The following is a 21,121-nucleotide window of genomic DNA, read 5'->3' as shown; positions in this document are numbered from 1 at the left end:
CTTCCTCCTTCCCTCCCCCCTTCTTCCTTCCTTCCTTCCTCCCTTCTTCCCTCCCTCCCTCTCTCCTTTCCTCCCCTCCTTCCTCCCTTCTTTTCTTCTTTCCTTCCTTTTCTTTTTTCTGAGACAGAGTCTCGCACTGTCACCCAGGCTGGAGTGCAATGGCGTGATCTCAGCTCACTGCAACCTCTGCCTCCCAGGTTCATGCAATTCTCCTGCCTCAGCCTCCCAAGTAAGTGGGATTACAGGTGCATGCTGCCACACCCAGCCAATTTTTTTGTATTTCAGTAGAGACTGGGTTTCACCGTGTTGCCCAGGCTGGTCTTGAATTCCTGAGCTCAGGCAATCCACCCGCCTCAGCCTCCCAAAGTGCTAGGATTACTGGCGTAAGCCACTGCATCTGGCCTTTCCTTTGAATTTCTAATCTCCTCTCACACGATAAGGCCTTAAAAAGACCTGAAAGCTCCCCAGAACCCATGGTCACGAAAAGGGGCTGAAGCACCTCACTGCAATAACTAATTCCAGCCACTACAAAGCCACTTGTATTGGATGCACATCAGCAAACAGTTTCCAGCACCTGGCTCGGCTATTCACTTTAAAGTGCATTATAGAGATTACATTTCTTTTTCTTTTTCTTTTCTTTTTTTTTTGTAGACAGAGTCTCGCTCTGTCACCCAGGCAGCAGTGCAGTGGCATGATCTCAGCTCACTGCAACCTCTGCCTCCCAGGATCAAACCATTCTCATGCCTCGGCCTCCCGAGTAGCTGGGATTACAGGCATGCACCACTATGTCTGGCTAATTTTTATATTTTTAGTAGAGATGATGTTTCACCATATTGGCCAGGCTGGTCTCAAACTCCTGGGCTCAAGTGATCTGGCCATCTCTGCCTCCCAAAGTGCTGGGATTACAGGTGTGAGCCATCACGCCTGGCCCATTTCTTGAGTCCACACCTGACAGGGTGGGGAAGGGACCATTGGGTGAAGCTGAATGGCTCAGTCAAGCTGGCCCAGGTTATACTGTGCACAAGATGATCAACAGAGCAGAACATCACAGCCACTCATGAACCCAAGGACTAGACTGGTGGTGACTCTGGAGCAGATTCTAGAACACGATCTCACCTAATGGACTGCCCTCGGTCATAGGACTTCCTTCTCGTCAGCGGGGACGTCTCTGCGGCTCGAGACTGCCTGGGGCTGGAACAGAAGAGTCCAGTGAGGCCCAGACCCATCTCCACCCCTGCCCCAACCCACATTCCTGTTCCTGTCCTTACAAAGTGCTGCCCCGGGTAGGCAGGCTGACGGTGCGCGAGACCCTGTCCCGGTAATAGGGGTCTCGGACAGATAAGCCCACTCCATCCTCTTTGATCTCAACAAGGGAGGCCAGGGACTTGGTGATGTTCTTGGTGGAGATATCCAGTGGGGGACCCAGGCACTCGGCCGACACAGCTTTCATTTGGGCAGACAGCTTGGGTTCACTCTGGGAAAGGAAGAACAGGGTGGATCAACTTGCCCAAATGGCATGGCACATAAAGGGGAGCCAGGGGAAATTCTATGTTTTTTTTTTTTTTTTTTTTGAGACAGTGGTGCAAACCTGGCTCACGGCAGCCTCAACTTCCTAGGCTCATGTGATCCCCCTACCGCAGCCTCCTTGAGCAGCTGAGACTACAGGCACGGACACCATACCCAGATAATTTTTACATTTTTTTTTCTGTAGAGATAGGGTCTCGCCATGTTGTCCAGGCTGGTCTTGAACTCCTGGGCTCACAAAATCCTCTTGCCTCAGACTCCCAAAGTGCTGGGATTACAGGCATGAGCCACTACACCTAGCCCTCCCGGAAATTCTAACAAGAGAAATGATGCTGTCTTGGCCTAAGGCAGAAGACCTGATGGAAGGACCCAGACAGACATCACCTGTGTTCCACAGCTACACTCTCAGGGTTTCTGGAGAATCCAGAGCAACTGAAATGGTTTCACTGCCCTTAGTTGGACTATGTAAACACAGAATGCCCAGCCTGACTTCTTTGCAGGTCACCAGCTAATCCGTTTACCTCAAAACTATGCATAATTTGCTATTCCCAGTCTGAAGCTTTTTCCCTCCTTGTCTCCTTAAAAAACCCTGCATCTTGCTTCAGTCTAATGAAACGGATCCCTCGCTATTAGGTAAATTTCCTTATTACTGACTCTCATATGGTGGAATTGACTGTGTGCACGTAAGATAACCAGACATGTAGAGGTAGGTTTTGACTCAGTGCATGAGGTAGAATCATGGGTGAGGGAAAGGGGATATTTTTGAAAAGCGGAGCCCCTAGTTATGGTGCTGTTGCTAGCAGGGTGGCAGCAGAGGCTAGCGGTCACTCTTCCACCTTCCACCCACCTCAGAAGGCATGGGCTGTAACAGGTTACCTATCTGGACAACCCCCAATTCCAGGCTAAATTTTCTTGGCACCTCCCTCCCAACTGGGGACAATATTGTATTATGGCTGAGGGACAGTAAGCAGGGAACAGGCTGTGGGGAGGCTGGCCCTGCTGCACCCACTGCCTGACTTCCAGCGGGGCTCACCTTGAACTTGAAATCATCATGGCTGGTGGACCCTTTCATGGTGAATGACTGGGAGAAGCTGAAGAAGAAGCAGAGAGAGTTCAGGATCCTGAGGAGCCCCCAAATTCAGGCTCAGCCCTGGGACCTATGGCAACTCCTCCCACCAGCCCCAGGTACATGCTGAGAGCCAGCCTCTCACTCCAGCTTGCAAACTCACCTCCCCTCAGAGAACTCTGAGATCTCCTCATCGGTGCTGGCATAGCCGTTCTCTGTGGGAGGGCAGGAGGGAGGGAAAGGGGTTGAGAAGCCTCAACCAAGATGATGGTCTCCCTCCTATATCTCACCCACTGGAATCAGACCAGGGCTCCTGGTGGGGGTTAGGGGTGGTTCTGGGGGAGGTGAGGGCCTCCTGGGGGTCCGAGTTCGAGAGCACTGGAGTGCCAAGGAGCTGGCAGCTTCCACCCACCCCTGCCCGTACCCTGCTGCACATTGTAGATGAGGGCCTGCAGCTCGGGGTGAGCCTCGGCCTTCTCACGCAGGGCGTCCAGGAGCAGATGGTTCTGGGAGGAGCCTGCCATATCTGTCTGCCTCAGTCGGCCCTCCAGCAGCCGGATCTGGGCTTCCTTTTGTGCCACTTGCAGTCCCTGGGGGCAGGGAACAAAGCCTGGAGTTACCCTTCCTGACCTGGGGTTGAGGGTCCCCCATATCACACAACCTGCATCCCTCAAGACACCTTGGAGGGCTCCCTTCCAGCTCCCAACATCACCCTTGTACCTAGCACAGACCTGAGAGTGCCGCCAGCCCCCTTAGCTCCCACATACACACATTAAGTGACGGTCACCTTAGGACACACCCTATTATGGGCCAGGTTACGTCCTCCCAAAACTCATATTCATCTACAGCCAAGGAGAGAGGCCCCAGAAGAAACCAGCCCTGCCAACACCTGGACCTTGGACTTCCTACCCTCCAGAACTGGGAGAAAATAAATCCCTTGTTTGAGGCTCCCAGTCTGGTACTTGGTTATGGCAGCCCTAGCAAACTCACAAAGTCCCCAGACACAAAGCAGAGCTGAGAGGAGCTCAGTGGGGCCCGGGGCAGGGGTCAGTCAGCAGAGTCTCTTGTCTCCTTTCAGAGTTACACAGATTCACACCATGTAGGGTCTGTCCCCAGAGACCACAGGCCCCAGGAGAGAAGGAGGCACATCCTCTGGTTAGCCCTCTGTCAAGGAGAGAGGAGAGGAGCCCAAGAAATGTCAAGGGACACCTGATGTTCTGGTGTAAACCCTCCTGGGTGGAATGTGGTCTGTCTGTCGTTCCCCTATCCCCACATACACACACTTCTCCCTCCACCTCCAACAGACTCAAGCCCAGCACTGCTTTGGATAGGCTTGGGCCAGACACCCAGGGTCAACTTTAACAGAGGCCCTGCTGTGTGCCAGATGCCAGGCCACATCCCTTACACACAGCATCTCATTAAAGTCACACAGCAAGCTATAAGCTTGGTACGGTCATCCTCTCAGCTTTATGGCTGTGGCATGGGAGGTGCAGAGGTTAGGTGGCTTATCCTAGCCTGTGAGTGATGCAGGTGAGGAGGAGCCAGTCCCCTGGGCTTCACACTAGGGTATATCACAGAGGCATCTGTGCCCACAGAGACCCCTGCCCAGGTACACTCCCAGCTTACCTTGTCAATGGATGCCTTGAGGAAGTTGTCCAGCAGGAGGCGGGCTTCAGCCAGGGAGCAGGAGCTGATGACCACGGATGTGTCTGTGGAGTCCAGCTCCTCCTAGGACCGGGAGGCAGAGAGCCCCGTCGCCTGGGGCTGCCCCTGCCACCCACTTCTCCCGCCTCTGCCCCACCAGGCCCAGCCTTGCAGATACCTTGGTCTCCTCTAGCTGCACGATGGTGGCCTGGCAGTCGGTGATGCTATCATTGATGTAGTCAATGTTGGCTGCCAGCACCTCGATCTCCTCGGCCAGCTCCTGTAGCCCCTTCTCTTCCTCGGGGCTCTCAGCCTGCAGCCGCTCCCGCTTCTTCCGCAGTGCCTCCTGCAGGAGGAACAGCTCCTCCCTTTTCTGGGGTCAGAGGGGAGGGCGGTGATTGTGATGAAGGAGAGGCCTCAGGTAGCTGCCTAGCCCTGCCCATAGCTCCCACCACAGGCTGGCCTGTGAGGTCCCCCCAGCACCTCGGGATTCCAGAGCAGGCACAAGGAGCAGAGGGAGGTGGGGCGGGGAAAGGTTTGAAGAGCCAGAGAAGTTGGAGGTGACAGAGGATAGGCAGAGGGGTGGGATGGGAGAGAAGGGGGAGGCAGGGTTCACCTTGATGAGTCGCTCCATGTCAGCCTCCAGGTTGACAATGGTCATTCTCTGCATGACGATGTCGATGATCCGTCGCTCCAGGGACTGCCACTTGAGCCTTGCTGCCTTACTGAAGCTCTGGCTGGCCCCCTTCTTCTGGAACTTCTTTCTAGGAGACATAGGCAAAGGGGATTGGATGGGACTCCTTTTAACCTCTACAGCTCCACTGAACCCCCTACCTGGAGCTGACAGCCACGGGGACCCAGAGCACTCCCAAGAGCTTCCCTCTTCCTCACCCTGGTCCTGCCCCATATTCCCACCCCCTCTGCCCACCAGGCCAGAGGACTGCCAGTCCACCTTACCGGGCAGGCCGGGTGCCATTGACAGTGGGCGCAGGGTGGTCCCCCAAGAAGTGGTTGATTTTGCGGTTCCACTGGCGCACGATGCTGGAGACAGAGCGGGCCCCTGATTCAGCCTCAGATGAGGTAGTGCTGGCCGACACCTCGGCCCCAGAGTCCAGCATGGGTGGCTTTAGTCCTGCCCGCCCTGCCACCCGCTCAGACATGGGCTTGGCCAGGCGCCTCAGTGCAGAAACCTGGGGCAGCAGGGAGAAAAGAGGGAGCCGGTGAGCTGGGTGGCCTGGAGCCACACAGAAGGGCCCAGGTTGGGGTGCCAGGCAGCAGGAACACAGAGGCTGCTCTGTGCTGGACTGGGCTTGGGCTGCAAAAGGGCCAAGGGATCTCTGTTTGATGTGACGTGAACACAAAAGAAGCTGTCACCTTCTTTTTTTTTTAATGCACAGCTCAGGCATCTGGGAATAGGCCTGCAGTCTGCCCTGCAGCCTGAGCTCTTGTTGAGAAAGGCCCTTCTAATAGGTTGGACACAATTTGGACACCAACTACACTTGCTGAATGGAAGTAGGGAGAGCCAGGGCCATAAGCAGGGCTTGCTTCCCCTCCCTGCCAGCTCTGGCAGAACTGGGAAATGCTTTCTTTATTCCACCACGAGGAAGTTGGAGGTCCAAAAGAGAAGGCAAGCAACGCACGCACGCACACTTGCATGCACACATGTGCAGCAGGGCCAAGGCCTCGTCAGCGCCTCCAGTGAGCTCACCTCCTGGGTCTTCCTCCTCAGGACCATCTCCTGCTGCCTCTTCTGGGACTCCAGAGCTCGGATCTGAAACTGTGGGAGACAGAAGAGGGCTGGGCTCCACACTCAGACACCTCAGCCCTCTCTGTGCATAGGCTGGCTAGCTCTGTAGTTGAAAGCCTGGGCTTCAGGGTGATTCTCATGCAGCCAAACTCTTGATAAAGTGGGACCCAGAGTTGAGCTCCCCTCCCCAGAGGTTGCAGTGAAGTCTGCTTTCTCCACAAGGGCAATTTCCTTAGCCTCTTCTTCCCTCCAATGAGGAAGAATCCTGGAGCAGAGGGCTCAGCCCTACTGGGACTTCTCTGCAGGGCCTGAAGCTGCACACTTCCGGCTTGCTGGTCACCTTGAGCAAGTTCTTTCCCCTCTCCAGGGCTCAAGTCCCTCCTCTTAACCAAATGTGGGGGCTGGACCAGAAGCCACAGGGTCTCATCTTTCTCTGACAAGCTGCACTGTCCTCCAAGCACGACCACTACCACTTAGGACAGTGGAGATTAAGGCCTGCTTGGTCAGGAGGGGCAGCCAGGTGCACCAGGAGGCTGGCTAGGGCCAAAGGCTCCTTGGAGGCTCAAGGGCCACCCCTCACCTCCTGTCGTCGCTGCTCCTTCTTGAGCTGTGCGATCTCCCGGTTCCTCTTGGTCTCCACTAGCCGCCGCCGCTGCTGCTCCTCACGCATCTGCTTCATCAGGGCCACCTGGGATGGGCAGAGGTGATGGTGGTGAGACAGGACTGGGAGGCAGGTGGCCCACACTCTCCAGGGAGGGGCCAGCTCTGAGGGCATGGAGCAGGGACAGTGGCGAGCCAGGCAACCCTGGCTTAGGGCCTCGGGGTCTGAAGTGAGGGGTTCTACCTCCCACTCCTCCATAGGAGCTGAAGCCATCTGGGCAACCTGCCAAAAGGAGTGGCCTCACAGCCAGCCCAGCAGTGCAGGTGCCCCACTCCGCAGGGCCCAACTGTGGCCCTCGCTGCTTGGAATGCCACAGCCCCTGGTGGCCCTCACCCACAGCCACTGTCCTGTGGCCATTCCAGAAACAGTCTGGGTTGCTGGAGGCAGCTAATCCTCTTCCCTACTGAAGGCTGAGCTGCAGACAGGGCTGAGGTGAAGGTCAGGGCCCTCATGGCCAGGCTCATGGTGACAGCAGTAAAAACCACCATTATTTACTGAGATCCGGCTATATGCCAGGCACCCTCCTCATGACAATCATGAGAGAGACGTTATCGTTCCTGTTTTATAAACAAGGAAATGAGCCTCAGAGAGACAAAAGGACTTAAAGTCATAAAACTAGTAATAGATGGCCTATTCCGAAAACAAATCATTGCCTTCCAGTCGGCTTTTCCTGCAGCCCCAGGGATGGCTCCATGGTAAGTCAGCAAAGCTAGGGACCAAGCACAGAGAACCTGGACCCCAGAGTTGTTGGAAATGTAGCCAAAGGCACAGAGAGCAGCATTAGTGTGGCCGGACGCAACTCTATGTGCTGGGAGGCCACTGACCTGGGACCCTGTGGCATCTGCCTCCCTATTCCTGGTGCCCAGAACATACAAGTGTAATGTACACAGGGTTTTGGACACCTTCCAAGTGACAGGGGCATGAGAAATACATGACAGTTGATCCTTCCTCTGCCACTGAAGCCTCGGACATCACCAGGAATGTCATCAATCTGCCCTGCCCTCAGAACAGTCAAGAAAGGAAACAGGCCGAGCGCGGTGGCTCACACCTGTAATCCCAGCACTAGCACTTTGGAGGCTAAGGTGGAAGGAATGCTTGATTCTAGGAGTTCAAGATCAGTCTGGGCAACATAGTGAGACTCTGTCTCCACCAAAAATAATACAAAAACCAGCCTGGTATGGTAGTGTGTGCCCATAGTCCCAGCTACTCAGGAGGCTGAGGTAGGAGGATTGCTTAAGCCCAGGAGATTGAGGCTGCAATGAGCTGTGTTAGCGCCACTGCACTCCAGCCCAGGCAACAGAGCAAGACTCTGCCTTTAAAACAAAACAAAACAAAAGAGAGAGAAAGAAGAAGGAAATGGCATGAGGGAGTGGGTTAATGGCCAGCAGGGTCAGCTTCTCTCTGGGAGGGTGGGAGGACAGGCAGGCTCTGTTGGGGTGAATCTGCAGAGAATAGGAGGGATTGCTTGCTGTTGGGGCTGTGGGGTCCAGAATGAGTGTTCTCCCAAAGGACTAGAAGAACAAGTCAGACCCTTGGCTAAAAGTGGACCTGAAAACTCCAGCATCCCAGGAGCTGTGTGCAAACCCAAGGTGTCAGGTATCTTCTGGGGTCAGGAGCTTAAGGATTCCTGGGGAGGTGCTATGTCTTCCTGGTCAAAGACCCATCCAGCTGACTTTGCATGTGTGGCCAAACTCCATGGTGGCTACCACAGAGGCAAAGGTCTCAGAACAGGTGAGCACATTCGAGGCACACGACAAGCAGAAACAGGCCATGGTACCCGAGACTAGCTTCACTCCACAGGTTTAAGGTAGAAGGCATTGTGGCCTCTCTCTGAGAGACGCTGTGGCTGCAAGCTCCACCCCAGTTCCATTCTGTGAATCGCTGGGGCCCTGTAGCTGAACAGCCATGGGAGGATTCTGGGGCACTGGCTCTCACAGTGTCTGGTTTGAATCCTTGGCTGCTGCACCCTCTGTCCCTCCAACAGAAAGCCTGGGCCCCTCCTGGGATGACCCAAGGGTGTTCCTCTCAGGTTCTAGCTCTGGGTTCATAAGAGCACGGTCAATGTGGACAGAACCGGGCACGTGGCTGAAGGAGCTCAGCAATCCAGAGACTGAAACACAGGTCTACACATGAGCCTTCTGTCAGATGCATCTTGGCGTTATATTATTTGCCCGGCTTCAGAGCCATATAAGCATCTTCCCTCATGAGGCTCTCCAGGGCCTCTGCAGCTGAGACGTGAGCTGGCCAGGACAGGATGGGGTATCCTGCAGAGGCACCAGCCGGGAACCCCCAGGGAGACAGAGTAGGGACGCACATAAGCGCACCGCAGAAGTGCTCCAGAAGCTGCTGCAGAATGTGCAGGCCCCTGGTGGGAGTGCTGTTCTACCTGAGATAATGAAGGCCCACCAGTCCCTCCCTCTAAACCATTAGCAGGTGCCTGGGGCCCTTGGGTGATCTGGGTACTTGAGTCCACACTTGAGTCTCAACACACCACAGGGTGAACACACTGAAGGAGATGGTGCAAATGGGGGCTCCTTGGGGCTAGCCCAGGCCATGCAGGTATGAGCACAGCAAGGCGGGGACTTCTCCACTCTGGTCAGGCTGATGAAGCCTCCAGACCTGCAGCCCAGGCTTGGGAACAGAGCCTGCCCAGGTGAGGTGGCTGGGCCTCAATGACAGCTATGGGTCCACCTCTTCTCAGAATCTACATCAGCCACCACTGCATTGCCTCTCTCCTCTGCATACTGAGTCGGCCGGGAGGGTGTAGCTACCGATGACTCCTAGATGCCCCATCAGCCTCAAGCACCGGGGAGCTCCCCTTCCCTACATCTCTGTCCCCAAGGCCAGCCCTTCACAGCTTGCTGGGGCTGCCACCCATGCCCAGGGCTTAGCCCAGGGCTGTGGGGATCTGGGCTCTACTGAGGGCTGAGGGTCAGAGCAGACAGGAATGTAGGGCTTGGAAGGCCCAGAGGGAGCGAGGACTGAAAAGGAGCATGGATCTGCTGAGCCCCAGGCGAGAGCCAGAACACACCAGACACCGGAAACACAAGCCTGAGCCCCGAAGTCAGAAGAGCAGGGGCAGACCCCAGGTCCCAGAGACTAGAGCACTCTGAGTGGTGGCAAAGTAGAAAAGGGAGGCGTTGTGCCACCCGGAACACACAGTGGCTTGGGAGCCAGAGAACTGAGTTCAAATCCCAGTGCTACCTCTTGGAAGCTGGAATTAACTTCTCTGAGCCTCACTTTCTCATATATAAAAGAATAATAATAGACTTCTTTCATGAGGTTCTTCTAAGGACTAAATGTGATCATGCATGTGAGATGACTAGTTTGGAGCCTGGTCATAGTAAATGTTCAAATGATGACAACTGTTACTATCATCATTCAGAGCCAGGTCGCACCAAATGAGAGGCCTCCTGTGCGCTTTGTGCAGACCCGAAGCAAGTGTGCTGCGGCCTCCCCAATAGAAGGCAGCACCGAGTGGGGTCCCCTGAAATCCTCACCTGCCCTGAACACGACCCTGTGCACCCCAGCATCCCTGCACACTAGCCCCACTACTGGGGCAGGTTGTTTCGCCTTGGATGATGCACTTAGCTAAGAGGACCGTGACAAGGGTCAAGACAGGGTCAAACTAGGTAATGCTGTGTATGGACAAGAGAATCCACACTTGACGGCACTTATTATTTTTACCATGGTGAGTGGATTCTAAGAAGATGTCACATGCACTCCAGGTCCCACTCCTCACACCCTCGACCCCTACCTTGGCCTTCTTCATCTCAGCCACCTCAGCCTGTAGCTTCTTCAGCTCCCTCTCATAGCGCGACTGGTTCTTGAGCAGCCGGGCGTGCTCCTTCTGGGCGGCCTGCAGCTTCTGCAGGTCCCGGTTCATCTCCCGCAGCCTCTTCTCATAGTCTGCCTTGATCTTGTTGGCCTTCTCCTCCGTGTAGCACTCCATGGTGCCTGAGAGCAACAAGCAGCAGCTGTTGGTGCTGAGTCCCTAAGGGCTCCCACTAAATATAGGGTCATCAAGGGGGAACACAGGAAGCCTCTGTTCCAGTCCCATTGTATGACCTCGGGCAACTCATACCCCTCTCTGAGCCTATTGCATCATTTGAATGAGGGATTAAGACTAGTCGATGCCCAAGGCCCCTTCCTGCTCTGACATCCTATTGAAATGGGCAGAGGTGTTTTCATCTTGGATCTCTGAAGCCCTGGTCCCCAGCTTCCCATGAGGGTCCTGTAGCTCACTCATGCTGGCTGGGTTCTGACCCATGATCCAGTGTTGGAGGAAAGAGCTGGGGCCCGTGGGAAGGGGAAGAGTTAGCAAGAGAAGACAGAATGGTGTGGGCCAGGGCAGAAGGAATAAGCTGATTCTCCACTCTTGGCCTCTCCTACCAGAACCACCAACAGACATCTCCAACTTAACAGGTACAAAACCCAACTCCTCATTCCTACCCCTCTCCCATCTCAGTACACAGCATCATGCTCCTTCCAGAAGCTCACACCCTGAGGCATCCTTGGCTCCCCTCTCCCTCACATCCACCTCCCAGCAATCAAAGTCTTCTGGCTCAGCCTGCAAAATATATCCAGAATCTGACTTCTCACTACCTCCTAAGCCACCTCTCCTGGGATCTTTAGTAGAACAGTTTCCTAAGTGGTCTCCAGTTTCCACTTTCACTCCCCCATGCAGCAGCCAAAGTAGTCTTTTAAAAATGCTTTTAAATTTGGTATCATGTAGCTCTCTTGAAACGCCACACATCCCGTCTCCTCAGAGTATAAGGCAACCTCTTTATAATGACATTTCTTCTCCAACCTGTCCCCTCTCACTGTGCTCTAGCCATCCTGGTCCCCTCATCATTCTACCAAAATGTCAGGCACATGGCAGCCTTATGGCCTTGGCATCTCCTGTTCCCTCTGCCTGGGACGCTCTTCCCCTGGTTGGTGCTGCTCTAGCACTATCACCTCCTTCGAGTCTTTGCTCAGTAAAGTCTTCACGACCATCCTTTAAAAAACTCCAATTCGGCCAGGTGGAGTGGCTCACGCCTGTAATCCCAGCACTTTGGGAGGCTGACACAGGCAGATCACAAGGTCAGGAGTTCAAGACCAGCCAGGTCAATATAGTGAAACCCTGTTTCTACTAAAAATACAAAAATTAGCTGGGCATGGTGGTGGGTGCCTGTAGTCCCAGCTACTTGGGAGGCTGAGGCAGGAGAATCGTTTGAACCCGGGAGGCAGAGGTTGCAGTGAGCCAAGATCACGCCACTGCACTCCAGCCTGGGTGACAGAACGAGATTCTGTCTCAAAAAAAAAAAAAAACAAAAAACAAAACAAAACTCCAACTCACTCTTCAGCAGTTCCTGTTCCCCTTCCTGGCTATACTTATGACCATCTGACACCCTACAGATTCTGTTCTTTCTTTTATGTCTGTCTTTCCCCACTAGAATGTACGCTGCACGAGAGCAGGGATTTTGCCCACTCCAATATGTCTAGCACTAGGACAATGTCTGCTCTATAAGACATATTCAACATGTGTTTGCTGAATAAGCACATCAATGAACGAATAAATAAAAAATGGAATGAATGGGCTGAAGAGCAGCATAATGAAGATAGACTGCAAGAACGTTTACAAACAGGTCCAAAGGAAAAGACCCAAGGAACTGACTGCAGGAGGAAAGGCTGGGAATGTCATGTTCGTGTGCCTAGGTATATAAAGAATTCTAATACGTGACATGATAGCAAACAACGATAACAACAATAACGACAACAACAACAACAAATCAATTTAGAATGTTTCATAGGAACTAGGGTTAGACGTAAGAACCTTTAACTGTGGGTCAAAGGGCCAAAGTCAAAGGTTGGGAAGTCCCTTGCCTAGAAGGCCAGGATAACCCCAACACGCCAGCTGCTTTTGACAGAGGAGGGGCTCAGGGGAAAGGGAGGGTCCGGATGGGGTGGGGGGGCGTGGCGCTGGCCTCACTGAGGTTCTGCAGCACGCGGTCGCGCTCCAGCTGTGTGTCTCGGATCTTGTTCTGCAGCAGAATCAGCTTTTCCTCATACTGGTGCTTGAGCGTCTGCAGCCGCCGCTGGCTGTTCTCCAGTTCGTCGATCAGCTTCTGCTTGATTTCGATCTCACAAGTCAGGTCGGCCAGGTCTGCCTGGAAGTTCACCTCTATGGGGGCACAGAGAGGCTCAGCCCAGCGTTAGGGTGAGGGGCAAAATGGGGAGCAGATGTGCCAGTCTTGGGGAGCTGGGACCCTCTTTTGGTCAACCACAACCAATCAGTGACCAGAGAGCAAAAGGATAAATCCCAATGCAGGTAGAATGCGACCAGAAGGAACAACACATTTAAAAAGCGGCTCCAGAAAGGCAAGGTGGCACTCAGGAGCTGGCAGGGGGGATCTACACGTCCTTCCCAGCCCAGCCATTCCTGAGGCCAGCATCCACCTGTTCCAGATGACGTGGGACCAGCTTGGTGGAGGAGGGTGAGATGGCTGAGAGCACCTTACAGGGCTAGGGCCAGGGCTGGCAGCAGGCAGGGCTGAAAGGGCAGGCATCTCCATTTAGAGGAGAGGGCTTTGGCACCAGTCAGGCCTACGTTCACGTTTGCTCTGCAAGGACCACACTGGGAAAGGTCACTAAACCCATGTGAGCTTGTTCCTCTGTGGTAATATAGGGAAGCTCACAACACCTATGCATACAGTTGCAGTGAAGACTGAAAGAACCCAGCTGCTCAAAGGGTTAAGGTAAGTACAGTGCCTGGCACCTAATGAACGACCAGGAAGTATTCGCTGTCATTCCCATCATGATGCTGTTGTCATTGGGTTCATGTCTGGGAGTGCTGGGGCCTGGACATCATAATCTTTGAGCAGGGCCCAATCCCACCCTTGGGCACTGGCAGTCAGGCATTGCATCCTCCACAGCCCACAGCCCAGGCCCACGCACCCTTCTCCTCGGGGTCTGAGTCTGAGTCCACCAGGCTCTCTTCACTGCCCGAGTCCTCATCTTCATCCTCTCGCCCTTCTTCCTCCTCACAGCCACTCTCGTCTCGCTCTTCCTCCTCCTGGGCACCAGGCACCATTGGGGTGGGCCTGGCCTCAGAGAGGGGAGCCCAGAAGCAGAGGTGCGTCCCGACACAATGCCTCAGGTGTGTCAGGAGGGTGGGGATTGGGGCAGGCCACAGCTGAGCCCCCCAGCCCACCCCCCACCCCTGGAAGAGCGCCGCCTCCCCCAGCGTCCCCGCAGAACCCCTCTGGGAGGGCCTCCCCACCTGCATCATCCATTTGGGATGAGGTGGGGGCCTAGGGGATGGAGATCACCATGGTAACCAGTCAGAGATATAAGGAAATACAAGGATCAACTGGATGCAGACCCAACCGCCTCCCTCACTCTATACAAGGATGCGATGGGGCCCCCCAACCCCAGCAGGGACACAGGGCACGCATGTGGTGAGGTGGGACAGGCCGTGCTCCTCACCTCCTCGGCCTCGTTCTCATCCGTCTCCTCACTGTTCTCCTGTTGGAGTTTTGCCCTCTTTTTGAAGGCTTCCTTCTCAGGGCTGCTTAGGGAGGACAGGGAGGCTGGATTAGGAAGGCCGCCCCTGCCTTGAGCACACAGGCAGGGTGGCGGCAGCGGCAGGACAGGAGGCCTCTCACCAGAGGGCGGGGAAAACGCTGGCTCCTACTCTGCAGAGAGCCCCGCTGCTCTTCCCTAGGGCCACCCAGAGCTGACTGACCTTGGCTCAGCTCAGTCCTCCCTCTCCTTGGGGGAAAGCATATGGCGGGAGAACGTGGGGGAGGGAGGTTGCCCAAAAGGCTGCGCCACGAATTCCCAAGCAATACTGAGGCAGCCCCTGGGGCTGGGGACGTGGAGGTTCCCTCCTAAACAGCTGGTGGGCAGCAGTCCTCCTGGCGGACGGGCAGGGTCCACTGGGGCGATCTGAGGGCTCTCGTGGGCGGGGACGACACTCCACTCACCTCTTCCTGCGCTGCCTGACCTCCTTCTTCTTTAGCCGCTCCAGGTCCTGCTTGGCCCTACGGATCACCTCCGAGGCATCCTCCATGGAGGTGGCTGGGCTGCCCCCGAAGGCCGGGGCGGCTGGAGAGGCACCCAGGGAGTAGGGGCTCCTAGCCGAGGCCCGTGAGAGGCTGCGGCGCAGGGACTCGTTCATGGCTTCACTCTCCAGGAGCTTTGTCCTGCGGGGGAAGAGCGAGTGGGCGGGGCCGAGTGAGCTGCCACCCACTTGGCGTCACCTGGCCGAGGCCCCCATCCCGTGCACACCTGCCGGGGCGGGGCTCACTCACTCACCGCAGCTCTTCGATCTCCCGGATGTAGTTCTGGATCAGTGCGCCAATGGCCTCATTGCCATCGCCTGGAATGGGAAGGTGGGAAGGAGGGTGCGATGAAGAGGATAAATAGGCCGGCGCGGTGGCTCAGGCCTATAATCCCAACACTTTGGGAGGCCAAGGCGGGCGGATCACCTGAGGCCAGGAGTTTGAGACCAGCCTGACCAACATGGAGAAACCCCGTCTCTACTAAAAATACAAAATTAGCCGAGCATGGTGGTACATGCTGCTAAGCCCAGCTACTCGAGACGTTGAGGCAGCAGAATCACTTGAACCCGGGAGGTGGACATTGCGGTGAGCCAAGATCACACCATTGCACTCCAGCCTGGGCAACAAGAGCAACACTCCGTCTCAGAAAAAAAAAAAAAAAAAGATAAATAGCAGCGAGGGTCTTCACCGCTGATACTACTGCTCTTATATCTGTTTCTCGAATAGGGTAGCTCATATGGGCCTTTTCCAAAAAGAAATCTATAGAAAAAAATACATTGCACAGAGGTATACAAGCACTGTTGACCTAAATCCCCATCACTAGAAGGCTATTGTAATAAATTTATTCATCATTGCTACATATGGGACACCATGGCAGAAGATTAAGAGAAGTAGATTTTTTAAAATTTTTATTTTTTGGTTAGAGCCAAGGTCTTGCTCTGTCGCCCAGGCTAGAGTCACAGCTGATTGTAGCCTCAACCTCCTGGGCTCAGTCAATCCTTCCATCTCAGCCTCCCAAGTAACATGAACTACAGGCATGTGCCACCACATCTGGCTAATTTTTGTATTTTTTGTAGAGACTAGGTGTCCCTATGTTGCCCAGGCTGGTCTCAAACTCCTGGGCTCAAGAGATTTTCCTGCCTTGGCCTCCCAAAGTGCTGGGATTATAGGCGTGAACCAGAAGTAGGTTTAATATGGAAAGATTTATAAAACATAATGCTAAATGAAAAAGGGAAGTCTTAGAGCAATATATATAATCTCATACATAGAAAAAGTAGTCTATATCATACACACGTTTAAGAATGTATATGAATACACATTCGTACTTGAAACAAATACTGACAAAGGCGTGGGAAAATACACACCAAGCTGCTCACAGAGGTTCCTTCTGAGAAGTAGAGAGGGCTTGGGGTGGAGGGTTCAGGGACAGGTGATTTTAATCTTTCGCTTCATATAGTGATGTATTGTTTGCATGTTGAACAAGAAGGATGTGTTCATGTATTGCTTGTGCCATACAAAAATGTTTTAAAATCAAGTGAAAAAAAATGCATAAATGAGTTGAACTGTGAATTGACTGGCTGGCTTAGTCTACCTGATACTCTGGGGTGGGTGTGGAGAGAGGGGTTCCTAGCCTGTTGGTGCTCTGACATGACCTGGCACGGCCCAACTCACCAGCCTTGGCTAGCAGCAGGTTGGCCTCCTGGCTCATGAGCTGGGTGACGCGGTTATTGATGGCGTCGATGGCCTCCTGCATGGCTTTCACCCGCAGCCGCAGGGCCGCATTCTCCTTCTGTAGCATGGCATTCTCCCGGAACAGGTCGCTATAGCCCTCAGCGCCATCCTCTCCTATCACTCGCTTGCCCTGGGAGCAGGGGCAAAGGGGAGCAGTCAGGCGGCACAGCTCACAGGTGGGGGAAGGGGTTGATGGTGCCCCTCCCTCTGCCAGTGCCCTGGCCTTCCCCTGTATATGGCAGCATCACCAGTCTTCCCTGCCCCAGGTTTCCTAAAACACAGCTGCTCGTCCCCAACGCGCAAAAATCTTACACAGTTCTCCTTGACAATAAAAAGTCCAAATTTTGTAACCAGCCACTCAAGGCCTCTCACAATCTTACTTGACCTAACTTTCCACAGTGTATTTTCATATCTCCATAAACTCAAGTCCAAGGATCAAAACCCTCTCTGCCAGGCATTTGGCATAAATGAGTCAGGTTGGTTGTAAGACAATAGGGAGTGGTAGAGACTGGAGCTAAGAGAGTCCCAGACTTAGTCTAAAAGGGGCAGTCCCTATCCTCTCCAGTCAACTTAGTACCATAAGTTGTTAGATCTTTAAAATTTTTAGCAAAACTGAAACTCCCTGACTTTCAGAAAGGTTGACAACTAAGCTGTATTCTTTTAAAACAAGTGCAAGCCAAACCAAAACTCATCTGTGTGCCAGATTCAGGCCATGGGCTACCAATTGGTGACTTCTGTCTCAGTCACATAGAATTAGACATTTCCCCCAAAGGACCCATTTTTTCCCACTCTGTTCCTTTGTGCATGGCTTGTTCTTTACCTAGAATGGCTGCCCCATCTCATTTTGCTGTTACCTCATTCATTCTTCAAAATCCATATAAAAGACCCCTTTTTCCATGGGTCCTCTCTGACCATCCAAGCAAGTAAGGCCAACTCTCTCCTCTGCCCCTCTGCAGCACACTGGATACTCCTGTGGGCCCCTCTATCAGTGATTCTGTGCCAGTCTAGCAGTCTTATCTGTTCCAACACAACACATTCGGCAGACATGAAAACACCCTGGAGAGTGTCTGCCCTGTGCATAAGATCTATGCAACAAAAGCCGGGGAGCCCTTCTTTCTTGGACTTAGTATTCTAAAATCTTGAGGGCTCCGACTGTGCTTGATTCACCTGGGTGAGTCCCTAACAGTGAGCATCATGCCTGGCACACAACTGATGCTCAATAGTCATGTCCAAAGTGGATGGTGGGTGATAGGGAGGTGGGAGGGATGCTGAGGAAGTTAGGATGAGGCTGCAGGGCAGAGGGTGCATATGGAGCACCAGCTCCAAGCAGGGGTGCTGGGCAACGCCCAGAAGCATGCTCACCGCCTTATACTCCATCAGCTCCATCTGCAGCCGAGCAATCTCAGCCCGCAGTGCGCTGATTTGCTGGCTGGTCTTGTCCTGGTTCACTACCACCTTGTTCTTGATGTTGCGGGCTCGATTGGCATATTTGAGGGTGTTGAGGGTCTCCATGAAGTCTCGGTCTGAGGGGCTCACACAGGCGATCATGATGGTCTGGCTGGGGGTGCAGAAAGGCTGGTGTGAGGATGAGGGACACGGCCAGCCCCCAGAAGCACTGCCTCAGGGCAGAGGTCCTGCTCCCATCCCTTTCCCCCACTACCTTAATGCCCAAAGCATGTGGGCATTCAGGACAGAACCTGGGATGTGGGGATCTGGACCACTTGGCCAGGAGTTTTCACTGCAACAGCAGGTAACCATAGTAAAGGTGGCTACCAAGGCTGGGGAGGTGGTGATGCATAATTGCCAGAGTCCTTTGCTTGGTGATGAGGATGAGTCACAGCCCTGAATTTTCTAGCATTTCTCATCTATCATCTTGCCTGGGTCATATGACTTCCCCAAGAATGTCTCTCCCTGTTTTACTGATAAGCAAACTGAGTCTGACCATAGCTGCCTAAAGGTCATAAAGCACCTCAAGGTTCCTACCTCCTAAACCTGCAGCCTAGGATGGGAAGGCCCTCTCCTCCTGGGGCAGGCTTGCGCCATACCCACACGGCACTATTTTCCAGGAACCTCCCTGCCTCCCCTGTCCCTTCCCTGGGTGTTGGTCACCAGATACCTGTTGCCCCCCAGCGAATCCTGGAGGAGCCGAGTGAGCTTGGAGTCCCTGTAGGGGACGTGCACCACCTTCTTGCTCTGGTCCCCTAAGGCGCTGATCACATTGCCCAAGGCCAGCTGTGGGAGACAGACCCTGGCACTCAAGAGTCACTCAGGGAGAGAAGGGTAGGGAGGGACAAGAAAATCCCCAAACCATCTGTACCTGCCTCTCTGGCCCCAGCAGCCCTTTTGCTCCCTGGGTGGGTTTATAGGCAGATGGATAAACTGGTGAAACGGGGAACTTGGGGGCAGGGCTGAGGCCTGAGAGTGAAGGGCTAACTGGCAAGATGTCCAAGGAGGACTCAGCAGGCGTGGGACTGCAGGGCCTTGGAGGGGTCTGAGACTGAGCTGTGTGGGTGCTGGGGCTGATGACCCGCCAGGTGCCTACCAGGCCACAATTGATGGAGATGCCCTCCTTGGCCCGCTCGCCAGTAGCCCCTGTCCGCTTCAGCCGCTCTGAGCCGGCCAGGTCCACAAAGTGAAACTTAGCGGTGAGTGTCTCATACTCATTCGAGGGAGGTGTACCATCAGGAAGCCCAGTCACCGCCTCATTCACCTGCAACAGAAGTCAGCTCTGACTCACCCAGCCCTCGCCTACCTCACTGGCTCCCCTGCTCACAGTACTGCCGTCCAGGAGAGGCAGGGCGGACGGCCAAATACCTTGCCCTTCGCACATGCAGAGCATCTGACAACGTGTAGAGTACTTGCTCAAGCCTGATTTCCATTTAATCCTCACAACACCATGATTGAGAGATCATTAACCGATTTTACAAATCGGGCAACTGAGGCTCAAGAAAAATATAAAAGTCAACAAATGGCAGAGGCCAGCCTCAATCTGGTTTGCTGTCTCTGAATCTGTGGCCCCTCATCTTGCCCTTCCTGGGATACCCCTGTAGCAAGTTGGCTCCTGGGCCCCCTGCAGGCTCCTCACCAGGTCGGGCTGGGTGCACATGCGCATCTGGCACAGGTGGATGGTAAAGATGGCATGGGAGCGTGAGCTCTGCACGTTCATCTGGGTGCTGGCTGTGGTGCGGGACAAGGCCCCCTGCTTCAGGCACTGGATCAGCTGAAAACAGAAGCAGAAGTGAGGGCTTGGGATTACTGTGGTGCCAGCCCCTGCCCTTTCAGGATGCCCTGGGCCTGCTCCAGACCTCCAGCAGATGCTCACCTCCTCCTGGGAGTGGATGAGGCGAGAAGTGACGCCGGTGGTGTAGATGCCACCGTTTGCGTCCTCATGGATCTTGATGTTGGACCTGCGGTGGCGGGCGTCAGGGTCACGGGTGCTGTCAAACAGGTCAAGGATCTCCTCATTGTAGAGCTGTGCAGGAAGGAAACAGCTGAATTCATAGGGCATGCAGTGGGGCCCTAGGTGACTGCCACATGCCTATAAACCATCTCTGTTTTACAGATGTGGAAACTGAGGCTGTGGGTCCCCTCTGGATTCTGAATCCCATAGCCTTTCTGCAGGACACGGGCAGGAGGCAGCTGGGCCCTGGGCAGAACTAGCTGGAGGCTGCACACTGTTCCTCATCCTCAAGGAACCAGCAGCCAGCAGCTTGGTCATAGCAGGGGCTAAGGACCAAAAGAGGACAAAGGCATACGGGTCCCAGATGTAGGAGATGAGGAAGATGTGGCCACAATTTGAGCAGATCCTGTTGTATTCCTGGTCTGGGAAAGAGTAGATGGGGATGTGATTCCAGATGAGGGAGGGCAGAGACAGAGCTCAGTGGAGACCAGGGGAGCCATGCCCTGGCCCTGACTGTCTCTGATGTGATGACAAGCTCTCAAAGGGGAGGAACACACCTGTGTGCCTTGCCCTATGCTTGCCAGCAGGTGGGCATGGAGAGCACACCACTGTGGCCCAGTGTCCTGGAGAGGGCCTGGTGAGACCATCGTGGGGAGGGGGCCTGGCCAGGAGCAGTCACCCCATTTCAGGTGGTCTCAGCCAAGAAGATTCCTGTGTTTGGAACTGCTGGCGGGGAATGTGTCATCTGCTGAAGATCTGGGATGTTCAGCAGGCAGGGAGCTAGGGCTGGGGAGTGGAATAAGGGATGGGGGCAGCTAGGGCAGCAGCCAAGAAAATGCTGTGGGACTAAGGGGGAGACTGCAGCCCTCTGACATCTGGGGCTCTGACAGCCCTAAAAGGACAAAAATACTCCACATGAATGGGGAAGAGGAGATAGAAAGGATGGCGCAGATGGGGGCCTACGTCTGTCTGTATGTGTTGGGGTAGACACACTCTATCATTTGACATCTTGTGGTTCACCCTATGGAACTGATTTTCTAGGAACCTGCCTTTCTGGGCTTCTCCATGGCAACAGGACAGGGAAGGGAGGAAAACAAAGAGATGTGAGAGAGAAGCTTATTGAGATACACAAGCAGCAAGACACAGACATGGACATGAACACAGACACACATACACAGACACCCACAAACAGACACAGAGATACACAGATGCAGACACAGAGACACACAGACACACACAGACAGACGCAGAGACACACACACACAGATACACACACACACAGATACACACACACAGACAC

At 54.2% G+C, this 21,121-nt stretch overlaps 1 protein-coding gene across 4 annotated transcripts in view; it reads right to left on the bottom strand.

Moving 5' to 3' along the window:
* Window positions 1-21,121, bottom strand: part of KIF21B (kinesin family member 21B) — a 40,766-nt gene that overhangs the window by 16,835 nt on the left and 2,810 nt on the right. For all 4 annotated transcript variants that reach the window (XM_011990572.1, XM_011990574.1, XM_011990573.1 and 1 more), the window contains exons 3-25: window positions 19,744-19,893; window positions 19,507-19,641; window positions 18,964-19,131; window positions 18,538-18,653; window positions 17,784-17,979; window positions 16,362-16,551; window positions 14,944-15,007; window positions 14,613-14,831; window positions 14,113-14,194; window positions 13,582-13,699; window positions 12,617-12,808; window positions 10,400-10,599; window positions 6,562-6,669; window positions 5,943-6,011; window positions 5,192-5,424; window positions 4,851-4,998; window positions 4,413-4,607; window positions 4,217-4,318; window positions 3,015-3,180; window positions 2,754-2,805; window positions 2,558-2,615; window positions 1,269-1,474; window positions 1,117-1,191 (exon numbers count right to left, since the gene is read on the bottom strand). In XM_011990572.1, coding sequence (XP_011845962.1) covers window positions 1,117-1,191; window positions 1,269-1,474; window positions 2,558-2,615; window positions 2,754-2,805; window positions 3,015-3,180; window positions 4,217-4,318; window positions 4,413-4,607; window positions 4,851-4,998; window positions 5,192-5,424; window positions 5,943-6,011; window positions 6,562-6,669; window positions 10,400-10,599; window positions 12,617-12,808; window positions 13,582-13,699; window positions 14,113-14,194; window positions 14,613-14,831; window positions 14,944-15,007; window positions 16,362-16,551; window positions 17,784-17,979; window positions 18,538-18,653; window positions 18,964-19,131; window positions 19,507-19,641; window positions 19,744-19,893 — 3,242 coding nt within the window. The remainder of the gene's footprint in view (window positions 1-1,116; window positions 1,192-1,268; window positions 1,475-2,557; window positions 2,616-2,753; window positions 2,806-3,014; window positions 3,181-4,216; window positions 4,319-4,412; window positions 4,608-4,850; window positions 4,999-5,191; window positions 5,425-5,942; window positions 6,012-6,561; window positions 6,670-10,399; window positions 10,600-12,616; window positions 12,809-13,581; window positions 13,700-14,112; window positions 14,195-14,612; window positions 14,832-14,943; window positions 15,008-16,361; window positions 16,552-17,783; window positions 17,980-18,537; window positions 18,654-18,963; window positions 19,132-19,506; window positions 19,642-19,743; window positions 19,894-21,121) is intronic.

Source organism: Mandrillus leucophaeus, unplaced genomic scaffold (genome assembly GCF_000951045.1).
Source record: "Mandrillus leucophaeus isolate KB7577 unplaced genomic scaffold, Mleu.le_1.0 Scaffold38, whole genome shotgun sequence".
In the NCBI taxonomy this organism is placed as follows: domain Eukaryota; kingdom Metazoa; phylum Chordata; class Mammalia; order Primates; family Cercopithecidae; genus Mandrillus; species Mandrillus leucophaeus.
This window is presented reverse-complemented; position numbering and strand designations above follow the sequence as displayed.